The sequence below is a fragment of the Bemisia tabaci genome, chromosome 7 (assembly GCF_918797505.1).
Source record: "Bemisia tabaci chromosome 7, PGI_BMITA_v3".
Classification (NCBI taxonomy): Eukaryota; Metazoa; Arthropoda; class Insecta; order Hemiptera; family Aleyrodidae; genus Bemisia; species Bemisia tabaci.
Genome location: NC_092799.1, coordinates 44,062,063 through 44,077,510, shown reverse-complemented (window position 1 = coordinate 44,077,510; position 15,448 = coordinate 44,062,063). Strand labels below are relative to the sequence as shown.

Genomic DNA, 15,448 nt, shown 5'->3' with positions numbered 1-15,448 from the left:
AAGAAAAAAAACTTTAGTACGTTAAGTAAAAGTTTACATGGATAACACATAAAATCAACTACCTTTATGACTCATTGTTGACAAAAAAGCTAAAATTTTCAGCTGTTTCAGAAACTTGATGGATTTTACTTCATTTCATAGCTACTTTCGGCGAATAATTTGGCTATTTTTATTTAAGTTGGTGAAATTATTTAACATCTACTTCGCCTTATTATGCTTGTTTTTACTTTAGTGCAACAATTCCCAAATGCATATGATTTGATTGTAAAAAAAGGAAAAGAAAATTAGTTGGGGTGAGAAAATTACCTCATAATGAACTAACAAAACCTACGATAATGCAAAGCATGAAAAAATAATGAAAGCTTAATTTTAAAAAAAGCACAAACAAGTTTCATAACTTTAAGAAGTGGGCATTGAGCGCAATTTCATTTGAGAGACATGATAAATTTGACTTCAAACTTGCACTGACCTAAGCCAACTTTACTTATCTTGTTTCACGCTTGGACAGAGAGGACACACTTTACAAGTTGAATGAAATTCATGAGTAACGTGTTATCTTGCCCTAAATTACTGGCTTTATCAATATCTGAGGCTAGTCCCATTGAACTAAGTGAGAGTGTTGAGCAAAACTTGAAATTATTGCCAAAGAAACCAGCAAAATACAAATAACAAGCAGACAACTTGCATTGAGAGTTTAGTTGTGTGGCCAGATGCCCCACTTTTTTAGATGAAGATGTTGAGAAAACGAAACTTCATGTATTCAGCTTTTATATATGTATATGCCTGAGAGGATGTACATTAAAAATCCTCAACGTACATGATACATCTCATATAAAATGTACCAAAATTAGAGTGAGTAAGTATTTCATTCTGTATATATTGAGACAATTATATTTAAAAGTAAGAAATTATGTAGAATTGCCATTTCTCACATGAATGAACGTATCTTGGCAGTGCTGTTTCAGTATTTCTACAAACATTACATTTTTTCAAGGGAGAACTGTCACACGATTTAGTCTGAGAATTTCAAAGTATTTTCTTCCAATACTGAGGAGAAATTACTAGGAATTACAGGAAAATTTATACGATAGTTCTATTAGGAACAAATAAAATGTAAGTGATGGTTCTCTTATAAAAAAATCAAATGTAAGAAAGAAATTCTGAAACAGCGAAATCAAGATACGTTCCTTTGAGCGGGAGACTCGGATAAGTCCCTACATAATCAAGGAACAAAGGGGGAGCTAGAAAGGCAAAAAGTTGGTGGTATTAAAATGACGGAACTTACTTGACAGGAGTGATGCCTGAATTGTTGAGTGAGGAGATGGGGAAGGTAAAATTGTCTGTGGCGTCGTCCGATTCCAATTTTACATCATACTTTTTCTTTTTCACTTTATTATAAGTATCCTCTGCCCAATAGCTCTGCTGTAACGTGAAATTCAAGTTATCAATTTTAAGTATGGAGCATATTCAAGCATAGGCAACTGTAGAGGCAGATGTGGATACAGAAAATCTGCATCTTCACCAAATTGATGGATGATTTATCTACCTTGATAATGAGGTTGAAATATTAGCAATTTTCTTTATCACAGTTAGAAAATCAATTTTTGAATTTTTGGAATTGTAAATTCTGAGTATTTCACAAAAATTTTAGGAATTAATATACAAAAAATGTTTTGAAAAAAAAGGGAAAGCTAAAATATCATTGAAAATGTAGAGCAGGATGTACGATAAATTTTGAAATATGACCATAAAAATATTACCAATTCATGATAAAATATGAAAGAAAACAAAGTACAATCAAAACAAGAGATGAAAAATTTCTTCTTCGGCTTGAAAAAATTCTGAATAATCATTTTTAAAAGATATAGCATGATGGCGAAATTACCTCTTGGTCATACGAGTATGCAGGGTGTTTGGTGTACTTGTAATCTGTATGGTGATCGAAACCCAGACCTGAATCATTTGAATTGTCACAGATGTCTACATTCATGCAAGAATCTTCTTTTTTGGCTGGAAAAAGAATATGGAGAAAAAAGGATTAAGTTTAGAAATAAATTGAACTGTTCATTACTTGAATGGTTTTTCCTAGAACATTTGAAGCTATGATGGACAAAAATAATGGAGTTTTAAGAATGATTAATCAATAATTAGAATCATCTGAAGAGGATAGGGTACATGTCATCTGTATGCTTCTGCTTTAATTAGTATTTGACACCCCCCCCCCCCCTCCCATAGAAAGAGTAAAAGTTATTGCACTTGATTTTTTCCAAGAGTGTCATTTTAGCCAAATCTTCCAGAGAAGAGATAAAATTTAAAAAAATGTCGAATTTATCAAAGTTAACTAAAATTTTTCCTAGAAAGAGGTCGATAAGTAATGAAGGGCTCGCCGCCCTCCCTTGGTGATAATCTTAGATTTTTTAAATTTAAAATAGGAGGGAAAGCTTCAATATGAACTTTTAATATCAGCTTGTTTACTTTGCTAATTCAGTAGACTCTGGATTATCCGGCTTCGTATTATCCGGACTCTGGATTATCCGGATCGATTTTGCAACCATGTAACTACGTACGCATTCCGATAAGTGAGCGGATCCGTGGAGAAGCGGTCGCAAAGCATATTGGCGCCTGCAAGGCTGAAGGAATACTTCACGCATTGCGCCAAACAGTGAGTTCGGCGTGGAACGCATTAGCGCCTACTAGATTGCATAAATACTTCTCGCATTACGCCAAACGCAGTGCAGTCGGTTAGTTAGCCTAAAACGCACATTAGCGGTTACAAGACTGCATGAATACTTCACGCAATGCGCGCTTTAATCGTTGTATTGTAATTTATCGTTGTCGGCTACCATTCACAATCACCATTGAGTCGTTCAGTTTGGCGTTAACCTTTTAAATTCGTGTTGGTATGTACATGATGTATACATAATAAGAATACTGTGGTGTTGGTTGGTGGTGTTTGTGTTTACTATTATTATCCGGATTTCTTTTTCATCCGGATCGGACCCGGCACCAATTAATCCGGATAATCCAGAGTCTACTGTAGCTTTATTTTTATTCTCACACCAATTGACACTTAAGTGTGGTGGCAAAAAAGGTATTAAAAAGGTAAAAAGTGAAAAGGAATAACGACTGCGGTATGAATGTGTTGTTTAAAGCTTTGAGTGGTCACCAAAATATTCGACTTTATACAAATTGGATAAGCACACCTATTGGGTTGCAAAAACTCGGCATCGCCTTATATTTGACTATGCTGATAGTTGCCAGTATAGTCCTTATCCCGAATAATTAACGCAAATAAGACAAATGGGATATGATTCCCAGAGAGTAGCAATAGTGGCCAAAAATTGATGGCAAGTTGGAAAAGAATTATTACCTGCGATCAACCTGTGTTGACTGAGGGCGAGCCTTTTACTGGGCACTCCTTTCATGAACTTTCTATGAGGACGTAGTATCGTCTCAGGAACGGTTGTCAACTTCATGGTGGCTAAATTGGACAGACAAAAATGAAAAATGAGTACGGAATGCGGTTTAAACCAAAATCAACAACAATTCCAAATAATTTTCAGGTGATAAAAAAAAAAAAAAAAAAAAAAAAAAAAAAAAAAAAAACAAGAGTAGGTGGATGGTGAGGCATTGGAGAAAAAGGGTAGACAAATCATTCATATTAGGATTACACATTTTATGAATCCGGATAATTCAGATGATGGTTTCGAATAACTACAGTGTAGAAGTGGCTGCAGCAATCAAGCGGAGTTTAAACCAACTGAGGGGTCAGCCCCTTGGCCGCTATGCGGCCCAATCTCGAGAGGACACTTTGCGCCCTTAAATGAAGGGCTTGGAGGACAAGGCGCATTAGTGAAGTTTTTGCTATTTCGAGAAATATGCGTTTGAAGTTTCCAAATTACATGGATCCTTATGGTGGAGAGAAAGTTCAAACTTACTTTTTGATGCTTAAAAATTGGAATTTGGAAGCGAATTTTTCACAGAGAGTGAATTTGAACTAGTTTTACTTTAAATCACAAATATCTCTATTTTTCAAAACCTGCGCTTGTGCGTCTTGTGTCTTGTCCTCCAAGCCCCTCGAAGGGCGCTTCCTAAATCTTAATTTAAAAATGTGAAGGAGGCGAGCTCGTTTAGATGTTGTTACCTGCCGGTAGCCGCAAATCCCGAATATTAGTCGAATAGGTCTCTAGAACGAACTTTGATCAAAAATGAAACTTTGGGGAGTCAGAAAGCTGATACGTGGGATAGTTATGGACCGAATATGGGCGATGATTTGCGAAGCAAACGAGTCGGTGATCGTGCGAGGAGTATCTACATAAACGCAATGTTCTGCCTGACTTCACCGACAAATTAGTAGAGGTTAAAGCTGATTTCCGCATGAGGCGAACGGAGATCACGACTGAATTTCCAATACCAAACATTCGAACGTATGCAGGCGGTGTCCTTGAGAGTGAATCAAGTTCGCATGTGCGCCCCCTTTCGAATTGGACACTTACTCGGTGCCTGACAATACTCTGTTGATACGTACAAAATGAAAGGTATACGTCCAAACCAGCCAACGAAAACTACTAAAACAGAAATTGCAGGGGCGCCATTCCAACTCAATTAAAGGAGGGAGGAATGGTTCAGAGAATGCAAAAGCTCGGATTAAAAAAAAAAAAAAATCTCCCATAATGACCTTATAGGTACATCAAAATTCATCGAAATCGACAGAAAAATTGTCAAATGTACAGGATGGACTCGACACGTTGAAACAACCTCCAAAAATATCGTTTCCCGGTGATTTTTGAACAAAAAAAAAGGAGAAATTGCAAAATGTTTTGAATCGCATGGTAATTTCAAAATTCAAATGGCGAAAAAGATCCAATTTAAAAGGATGCGCAAAATTCAAGAAGGCTGGAGTCCCAAGCTTGGGTCTTCTTATTGGCTTGCGAGTTGTCCCGCACGAGAGAAAAGAGCTTTTGCGGTGAACAACATCTTTCGTGGACGTTACCCATCCTAAAACCAATTCAATCAATGAATATCAGAATAGGTTAATAGGCAGAGGGAAAGGTCGTATCGTCTATACTTTCGTAAATCACTTTCACCAATTTAAATTTATTTCACAACCGATTCGTGAGCTTGCGCGGTCCTGCTTGGCTCTTCGACAACACTCTCCTCCCGAAATGTCACGACAACCACAGTACAACCAACATCTAGGAGGTTATCACAGCCAAAAGCGGCGAATGGAGAAATCTCCGAACTTAAAGTCCGAAGACTCAAGCAACAAGTTCTACTGGTTTCAGTGGATTGATCAACAGTTACGACCCAGCCACAATCAAAACGAACTAGGTTCATACGATTCGCGTGTTACTTAGCTCCGTTATATTGCCCACAGTTTCTTTTATCATGATAATATATGTTTCAGTAGGAATTTTCTTTGATACATGAAAATAAAAGCGAGAAAAAATTATTTGGATGGCTACAGTGCGAGACCACGTATCTCCTTTTGCGACGTTGTAGAATTCCAGTCATACATCATTAGGCGCTCAGCCGATTCGGAGTGATTTTTGATTTTAACCTGCCTCTAGAATGGAGATGTTGCATGTGTGAGGCATTTACGATTTGACTGTTAATTCTCATGCAAAAGTTCGCAAGAAACACGATGGTGCCTCTGGTTTTCTCTGAAATCAACTCCCAAGCTCAAAAAAAGCTCTCAAGTTGAGGCCAAAATGGAGAGGATATCTCACGCTATCCTGAGAGTCCACCTCTACATCAAGACAAACTCTCCATGCAAATATAGGGAGCAAATTCTATTAGCAGGGTTGCCGTGTTTTCAGTTTTAGAGTCCCCAAATAAAGTGGCAGTCCTGTCAATGTATTTGCTCCCTATCTTTGCATGGAGAGTTTGTTTTGATGTAGAGGCGGACTCTCAGGGTAGGGTGGGATATATCCCCTCCATTTTGGCCTCAACTTGAGAGCTTTTTTTGAGCTTGGGAGTTGATTTCAGAAAAAACCAGTAGCACCATCGTGTGTCTCGCGAACTTTTACATAAGAATCGACAGTCAAATCGCAAATTCCTCACACATGCAACATCTCCATTCTAGTATCCTAGTGGCAATGTGTTCAAATAGCGCACCATTTCAACAAGAAGATGGCGGAGAGATACCCAACAATCCCAACATATTTACAATAGTTTAATCTAAGATGCCTTCATTTCATGCTTCTGATGTTAAAGCACGGCGGATGCTATTCGTTTTTCTACAATTTGTTTTTTCAGTGGTAGTATAGTGTTCTCCGAATTGATAGTCGAAATTTTGGTGGGCGAGTTCTATTATCTCAACGGTGCCTATACCCTTCGGGTAACTTAAAAACGCGCTTAAATAGAAAACAGCTGAGCGGTTCTCTATTAACGAACGTATTAGAGCTTTCCCACTTATTTTTTCCTTGGAAAACTAGTTAGCGTAATTTCTTGAAAACTTCCGTGATTTTTCCTCACTGTTCACAGGAAAAAAAAACCATTGTATCTAGAGTCTAGACTCTTAAAAACATCGACAAGAAAAAGTACTCCTGATTCAATCAGAATCTAGCTTAAATCAAGAACTAAGCCTCTTAATTTAAGCGGATTTCGTTTTGATTCAAGCAAAAATCCGATTGAATCAAGAGTATTTTTTCTTGTCAATGTTTTCAAGAGTCTGGACTCTGGATCCAATGTGGTTTTTTCCAGTGTTGGTACAGAATATTCGATATAAATCAAGGTAAATTATATGGGTTTTTCATTTTACCAGGTTTGGGTATTATTACATGTGAGCTATCTTTTCGTCCTGGTTTTCCCAGGAAAACCAGGAAACCTGGAAATTAAATTCTATTCCAGGAAACCTTTTCGTCCTGGAAAACCAGGACGAAAAGATAACTCACAGGTAATAAATCAAGGTATGAGGTCACTTGTTCTTCTTCGAAAAAATAAATTGGGAGCGGAGATTTTGAAGCACCGCAATAGAGATACACGATGTCGCACTGGAAAAAAAAGAATCTTAAATTTGCCGCCAAGAAGTATTTCTTCTTAAATCAAGAATTTTGCTGGTTAATGTAAGCTACTTTTTTGCTTAACCCAAGCATTATTTTTCTTGAATCAAGAAAGAATCACCTTAAAGCAAGATAAAGAAAATTCTTGGCGGCAAATTCAAGAATTATCATGCTTGATCCAAGCTACTTTTTTGTCAGTGCGCGCTGTAGCCATCGATTTGCAAGCTTTCTGAAAAATCCTTTTTTAATTAGAGGAATTCGGCAATGTCCAAATGTGCATAATTATGACGTTCTTCATCGCATGGCAGTCTGAGTCTATTCGGCAGCTTGGCTTGGCGTTTGGTGGACGGACCCGCGGCGAAAACTTGCGCCGCGTGAAATGGAGGGTTCGGTGATTTCGTTGCGTCAATGATAATGAGTTGAAGCCGCGGGCAAGACGCCGCGTTTGACTAGCGCGTGTAGCGAGCCGCTAGCGCGAGTGACACGTTGCTGTGTCAAGCCCAAGCGTCAGCCGAAAAGCTCGGAACTTAACTCGAGAGCCGAACTTGACTGATTGTGAGCCGCCGACGCACAATGGATCGAGTCGATCGTTGAGAAAGGGACAAAATTTCGAAACTTTAGACGCTTATAACTCCGTTTATACACAACTTTGAGGTTCTAAAAGTGGGTCCATTGGTTTCCTCGTAAAATTTTCTTCTGGAAGCCAGAGTGTCTACTAAACCACGCTGACTAAAAATCAGTACTTTAACGGTACTTTTTTAGTACATTCCCACGAAATTCAGTACTTCCTCGACAGAAAATGTCAGTACTTTTTCAGTGCCACCAATTGACGAAATTCGAAAAACTTCGAAAATTTGACTTTCTCGTTTAAATTGCGACAAAAAATTCCGGACCCTCTTGAAGAATTTCCGCACTTTTTCAGTGCTTCCGGGCCGCCCTTAAAAAATCCGTACTACCTCCGGACTTTCCGGAAATTCTGGACTTGTAGACACCCTGAGAAGCACATCTTGACATTTGAAATGTGACGAAATAAACATCAGAATTTGCAGTTTTAGTAAAAAATTTCACGTCCCACCTCTCTGATTGACTCGATCCACTGTGCGAGGCGCCTTAAAAACTCGCAGACAATCCGATGGTTGCGTAATGTCGCGCCGAAACCCAACCCAAACGCACGTCATTGCTGCGGAGTGCGTATTTTCACAAGTACCGAATGGGCCTGTTGCATGCGAGAGATACAGCCGTGCGAATAGACTTTTTAGAGGTTAAATGACACGAAAATTACGATGCTCACATTAAAAAAGTCTGAAATACACTCCTTACTGCGCAATTTGTGTTGTTAGGAACGCGCTTTTTTAAATTTCCCGCGTCTGGGGGCAGTTTTCTAACGGAAACAATTAACGGCAACTCGCGGCTATTTCCGGTCAACTAAAACTGACAACATAACCTAAAAATCGGAGCTCGTGACATCGTGAAATGAAATGTAGAAGGATTGCGTTGAATATTTAAAAGTTGATCGATTTGGTTACCGCATAAAGCGTTTATGGACCACTATAGGAGATCACGTTGGGTTTGTAAACAAACTGAAGGAAAAAATAACAACAACAACAACGACTCGGCATCTTCCGGAAATCACCGAGCCCGCCGTTTGCTTGTTTCCGGTGATTAGAAAACTGCCCCCAGACGCGGGAAATTTGAAAAAGCGCGTTCCTAACAACGCAAATTGCGCTGTAAGGAGTGTATTTCAGACTTTTTTAATGTGACCATCGTAATTTTCGTGTCATTTAACCTCTAAAAAGTCTATTCGCGCGGCTGTATCTCTTGCATGCAACAGGCCCATTCCGTTATTTCACTCGGATTTATCCTCTATCCCCTACGATGACTGTTGACCGTGACGCTCCAACACTTCAAGCAGGATCGGTTTCCTCATTCCATTGAATAATAAATCAACTTTGAAATTTTCAAAGCCCTCGATTACGGTATTTCAAAATCGAGTAACGCGCAGCGTGCTCAGCTGAAATTACAACATTCTAAAGGTGCTATAGACGTGGACAATCAGACAGAGTGCCTTCGAACAGACAACAGCGCAAAAAGTCGCACCCTTAGAGTCTTCCAGTAAATAGTAACATGAACTTGCGGCTGCCCCAAGAACGCCTTCAAACAGGCGACTAGACAAATTATTGTACCACAACGTACGAATAGTTATCTCGTCAGTTTTGAGAGCTCTGATAGTTGTTCCACAGCTTTCCCACAACATGAACTTACAGCTGCCCCAGGAACGCCTTCAAACAGGCGACTAGGCAAAATATCGTACCACAACGTACGAATAGTTATCTCGTCAGTTTTGAGAGCTCTGTTGTTCTACAGCTTTCCCATAACATGAACTTACAGCTGCCCTGACTTCCTGCAGCGGGCTGGTTGTTGAAATTGGTAGACAAAGCTACAGACAAAGATGACAAAAAGGATATGGAGGGCTCTTGTTCACGGAAAAAAATGAAATTTCTGAGTTAACAATTTTGTATGAAAAAAAGTGTCAGGCATGTCTAAATATAGAATTTACAATGAAAAAGTGCTAATTAGACCACCCCTTTGTTTTAAAATGTACATTTGAAACATGTCGGACTTATTTTTTAACATTATAAAAGTTAAATCAGCAATCCATTTTTTCGTGTTGGTAAAAGCGAGTGGTTGCAATGGACAAAGGAGGTAGGTACTAGACTAACGGACGGCAACCCACGAGAGAACCTAATGGCGAAATCTGAGATCTGCCAACAGATTTTCTATCAGGGTACGGGCGCAAATATTGTTTTCCTCGGGTATGTCGTCTTTTTAGGTGAACTGTTTTGACGCTCCTTTCGCCCAGATTTGTAACGCGAATTAACAAACTGAGATGCTTTTCGAAAGGCAAACTCGACATTATTAAAGAATGCGTCGAGCGTAAAACAATGAAAGAATGTACGAAGTTGGGTTCGAACCCAACATACAACTATTTGAACTTCGCGGTAGGCCAGGTTGCATACGCTCGATTTTGCGGGCGAAATCTAAGATCTCTGACGGCTTTTGCGTCACACAGTCAGGAGCGCAACAAGTTCTCCTCGAGCATGACGTCTTTTTAGCCTGTTCGACTGTTTGGACGCTCCTGTCGCTCAGCAGGCCGATTATTGAAATTTATAGACAGAGCTATAGACAAAGAAGACAAAAAGGATTTGGAAGGATCCTATCGGTGGAAGCAGGTGGTTGTAATAGACAAAGACGGTAGGTAATGGACTAACTAACGGCAACCCACTAAAGACCCGACAGTTAGTCCATACTAAGTCTATAAGAACCACCCATCAGGATCGCTCCATACTCCTTGTGTTTTCTTTATCTATCGCTTTGTCCGTTCTTTTCAACAATCAGCCACGACAATGACACAGTTTTAAGGTACTGATAGGATTAAGATTTAAGTACTTTCCCTATAAAGGCGCTCCGGTATCAGGGATGGGGCTGCGTTCGTTTTTTCCGGGTCCGGCTAGTTACGCGCCGGTGATAACTCGCCAAGCCCAAGTGTTTCCGAAAACAAACGGTAAACTCGGACGCAATAAAAGTGAACGATCCTTCAATTCCGCCGTAAACCCGACGCCCACGCGTTCCTCGCCGAACGAAATTCGGGCGTAAAAACAATTTTAGATCTCGGGGTCTGTTTATTCGGGCGGCCCGTGTATTTTGATGGCTTAATGTCCTCCGCGCGTCTTCAAAGAGACTTCATGAATGATACTCGCGCTTATCACTCGCGCTTCGAGCCAAAATTTTTATCGCTCCTTGTTTATTTTTTCGCCGTTTTCTTCCTCCTTCCACCTCGAGCCGAATGTGCTTGGCGCGAGGTGTGGAAGTGTTAGAGGTGGAGACAGACTTGGATTTTTAGCACCTACCGCGATTCCGCGAATCCTATTCCCATCAGTGGCGTGTCGTGTTCGATGATGAATCGATTGATCTGCCAATGAAACCAATGAAAAAGGATCGATTAAAGGGTGCTTGGAATAATCGATTCTTTAGCATAGCTTCAAATGGGAAAATATCAATAGCCGATAATTCACGCTTTGCCACACTGAAAAAAAATTCTCGGCGTTTTTACCAAGGTCCGTTGGTACCTTTACCATCTCACTTTTTTTACCAATTATTGGTAATTTTACCAAGACAGACTGGCAAGCTTACCTAAAAACCGGTATTTTTACTGATTTTTTCAGGAAAGAATACCACTTTTATTGGTAATCAATTCCCGGTAACTTTGCCATTTTATCTCGGTAATTCTACCACAGTCGATAAAAATATAGGCGTTTTTACCGGGGTCCAGTAAAATTACCGAGAAAGTCAATAATTCTACCGAGATTTCTCGGTAAAATTACCAATTCCATAAATGGTAATTTTACGGAGAAAAAACTGGGATCAAATAGAACCCTGACTTTTTTGTAATTTTACCATTTTCTTAGTAAATACACCGAGATTTTTTTTTCAGTGCATCAGTGGCGTGTCGTGTTTGATGATGAATCGATTGATCTGCCGCAATTAAACCAATGAAAAAGGATCGATTAAAGGGTGCTTGGAATAATCGATTTTTTAGCATAGCTTCAAATGGGAGAATATCGATGGCCGATAATTCACGCTTTGCCATAAATTCTCGCGTTCAATTTAAATCATAAGTATCTTCTTCCTGTATAGCCTTTCCTAGAAACCAGATTTGTAGGCCGATTTACGCACTGTTTACTGAATCATTTTTGTTTAAACACTGACTGGTTACTTCTTAAGATATACTCTGCGTTTAAGGAGTCTTCACACCTAAAACATTGAGAGCGAAACATTGTGACGGCTGGATCCTCAATTTCACAGCTCCTTTGCATAGGAGGATCCCATATGGTTCACACTGTATACTTGAGGGAGTTTAAAGTAGTCTAAAAAACATATACCATCACCAGTATTTACGAACTCCACGAAAAATTTATCAGCGTAACTTTGGAAGTAGATCCTTAAGAGGGTTTACAGTGATTCGCCGACACAAAATATCGAAGAAGAAACATTCCGAGTATGGCAGGGTTCAAGATGGGCCCGTTCCACCCTGGTAAAAATTGGCAGTAGAATCTGTGTTCCAAAATACCATAGACCTACAACCGGCTGTAAGATTTCCAATAGCTTCCATAGCCGGCTACACAATTTCTCATAGCCTTTTATAGCCGATGGCGATTAAGCAACAGCCAGGCGATAAAGTGTATGCTAAACGTTACTAATTACGGATGCTAGGACTTAGTAAGTTTTTGGAATACTGCTCTCTTTTTGGGCCGTAGTATCTTGATTTATTTTGCGAGGAAAGCTTCGTACTTTTGATGGATGCCTGTCATTACTAATATATTCGAGCGCCTTCAGTTTCGTATGATGTTGTGCAATCCCTCTGGTGTGAAATAGTTGCTTCGTCGCTGCGGCGCGGCAGGCGGACAGCCAGCGCGAAACGCGCATTGGCGCCTACAAACCTAACAGGGATACTTCACGCGTAGCGCAATGCGTGAAGTATCCCTGTTAGGTTTGTAGGCGCCAGTGCGTCGCCGCTCCGCTTTGTGTTAGGCTCTAATATTTAATCTGGCGGAGTCAGCGTTATTCAACTCATGATTTTCAAATGTTTGCACATCCTGTATGGATTATTCTCGTTTTAATTGATGAAAAAAAATATGTATTAAAGGAAAATATAATGTGTGTTTTGTAAATATTAAGGTGGTTCCGTATCAAACTTAATGATTTCCAAAGCACACGAATTTCTACACAATTTCTTATAGCCTTTTATAGTCGATGGCGAAAAAGCAACAGTCAGGCGATAAAGTGTAAAGCCCGGCGATAGGAACTATGGCCCGGCTGCATAATTTTTTATCGCTTCGTATAGCCCGGCCGTATGATTTTCTCCGCATTCTACAGCCAGCTATATGATTTTCTGTAGCTTTCTTTAGTCGGCTATAAGAATTCCTATGGTATTTTGAAACGCAGCTCTTATCGCCAATTTTTACCAGGGCAGTTATATAAATTTCAAAATCATAGCGTTCCCTCTTTAGTATTTTGTATTTTTTGCAGGGAAACCACGTTTTAATATCTTGCAAGGATCTATTTCTCCAGTAAGGTGTTAGAATTTACACGGGTCTCTTAGAATTTGTCCTGCAATATTATAGCGCTATGTTTTGGTGGCTTCTTTAGACATTTTTTAACAACAATATACATAGTACATCATAACAGACGGTGAAACTGTAAAAACGCGTATCTCGCCTCGCAACGCTGCAGACTTCTGCCATCCTGTTTTTCCTGAGTGAAAAAATATTCAAAATCATTTCTTGGAAACTCTCATGATTTTTCTTGGTTATATAAGGGATGAATTTCTGTTAAAATTTCATGCAATAATGTTCGTTCGTTCTTGATAAAATAAAACAGGAGCTGAGACTTGAAACACTGCGGGGTTTTGCAGTTCCACCGTCTATACGGGTATTTCCTAGAGAAACTTTGTTAGAGGAACAACTATGAATACACTCCAAATTCCTATTCAGTCATGTAGGGTCTAAAATCTCCAGAAACTATTTAGTCTAAAGCACAAGGGGCAAGTGGCGCGAGAGGGCTTGCCCACTTTTAGCGCTTGGACCTTAATCGATGGCACGGGGTCCAAGTTCATAGGCGAGTGACGTAGCGCACAGTGGAGCGAGTAGATGTGAGAGATCCCAAAATGTGGTAACCTCAACGCTCACACGTTCCTTCATATGAAACGTAGAAGTTCGACATTGGTTCTACAGGTTTTCTCGTAAAATCCGTTTTCAGAGCGTACCTCAACCTTTATTTTGTGAAGGGAATATACGCAACATTTTTAATTTCTGGTTCGAAATTTGGTGATCGACCTCTCCTCATGAATCGGTTCACTGTGCGGCGCACAGTGTGTCAAAACCCCAATCTAGCTGCTCAAAACCCCCCTTATATCAAGTCAACAAATGGTGTTATTTATGGTCAGAGTGGGTCCACAGGCACCCACTGGTTACGTATCTATCATGGTTATCACAAAAATAAATTTTTTGGTCGCTAAAATGATAGGGATTGCAGCCGGTAAACCTCCAACCTCAATCTCGCCATCAGGAGTGGTGCCACTGTATTGCTTTTTTTTAGAGTACTTCGTGGCGAAAAAGGGTCATTTCTGGATGAAACGAGATGCCAAAGGCCAGAGAAAGGAAATATGACCGTTGATTTCTCCAAAATCATTATTTAAGTATTATAATTGCTCATTGAAAACAGTGCCCAAGACCGTTTACTTTTCCTGGCTTTAATAGAGCCGCAAAAGCGCGGAACTACACGGAACACCATGAAACTTATATGAGAGTGTTCAGAAAACTATCTAGATTTGAAATGTCTTTAGTTTTACTGCTACCTTCCGCAACCTTGAGAATAAGAGCACATTTTGTTCGGCGATTCCTAGTGTAAAAGCGAGCGGGCGGCGTTTTGCGATCTCCCCCTACAGGCTGTCACAGGTGAAGTGAGACGGAGGCAGCATCTCACCACGCGCGCTCGGTCCCCTGATTTGAGTGAGCCTTATCATGAGGCTTTTCACCGGTCAGATAAGACAGTGTGGTGGCTCAGTTGATTGCTTCTTTCATTATTACTTGCATGATCGGGGTTCAAATCCCGAGCAGATCAATTTTTTGAAATTTTATTTTCTATTTCATTACGATTTTCCCATTATCTATACTGTCATGGAAGGGGGAGGGGGGTCCTCATAAATACAAAGTTGCATCGTATTTTTAACAAGTTTCTTGTATGATTTGAAACAGACTTTCTTATTTATTTCTAATGAGGAAAGGTTTCGGGCATGGTTTATGAAACGTAGGAAAATGAAAAGGGGGGGGGGGGGGCTCGCCGAAATTTTCCTTTACTGGCAAACATTTTGAAAATATTATCTTTGACTTATCACTTAGAGTTGCCGAAACGTATCATTTTAATAATATGGAATTCATATTTCTTTGGATGGCCAAATGAGAAATTCGCCATTTTGAAGTGGAATGCATAAGCCCAAGACATCCTCCAGGACTTATTTTGGATCGGAAAACACAATTTGACTAATTTTTGGGGTTCATCAGGTCACATAAGGCGCCTAAAACTTAGTTGGAATTTTACGATTTTTACATGATTTGAACAGGATTTTTAGATGGCCGCCATTTTGAAAATTTTGATGACTAAGTTTTGAAATTTTAGGTGAACCTTCTTCAAGCTTACACTAATGCCTGTGCGAAATTTGGTGGTTATCCGACCAAATTTAGAGACGTGAAGAGGTTTTGAGCAGCTAGATTGGGGTTTTGACACACTGTGCGGCGGCACGGATGAACGGGGCGAGGAGATCTCCAACTCAAAATAACAAGGCACCATTTGCTTCACCTTTGACCCTCTCGAAAAGATTACAGAAT

At 39.8% G+C, this 15,448-nt stretch overlaps 1 protein-coding gene across 4 annotated transcripts in view; it reads right to left on the bottom strand.

Moving 5' to 3' along the window:
* Window positions 1-15,448, bottom strand: part of NFAT (NFAT nuclear factor) — a 211,785-nt gene that overhangs the window by 34,704 nt on the left and 161,633 nt on the right. For 3 of the 4 annotated variants that reach the window (XM_019049618.2, XM_072302637.1, XM_019049620.2), the window contains 3 exons: window positions 3,371-3,481; window positions 1,886-2,010; window positions 1,286-1,422 (listed from right to left, as the gene is read on the bottom strand). In XM_019049618.2, coding sequence (XP_018905163.2) covers window positions 1,286-1,422; window positions 1,886-2,010; window positions 3,371-3,481 — 373 coding nt within the window. The remainder of the gene's footprint in view (window positions 1-1,285; window positions 1,423-1,885; window positions 2,011-3,370; window positions 3,482-15,448) is intronic. The other variant, XM_019049619.2, reaches the window with a different exon arrangement.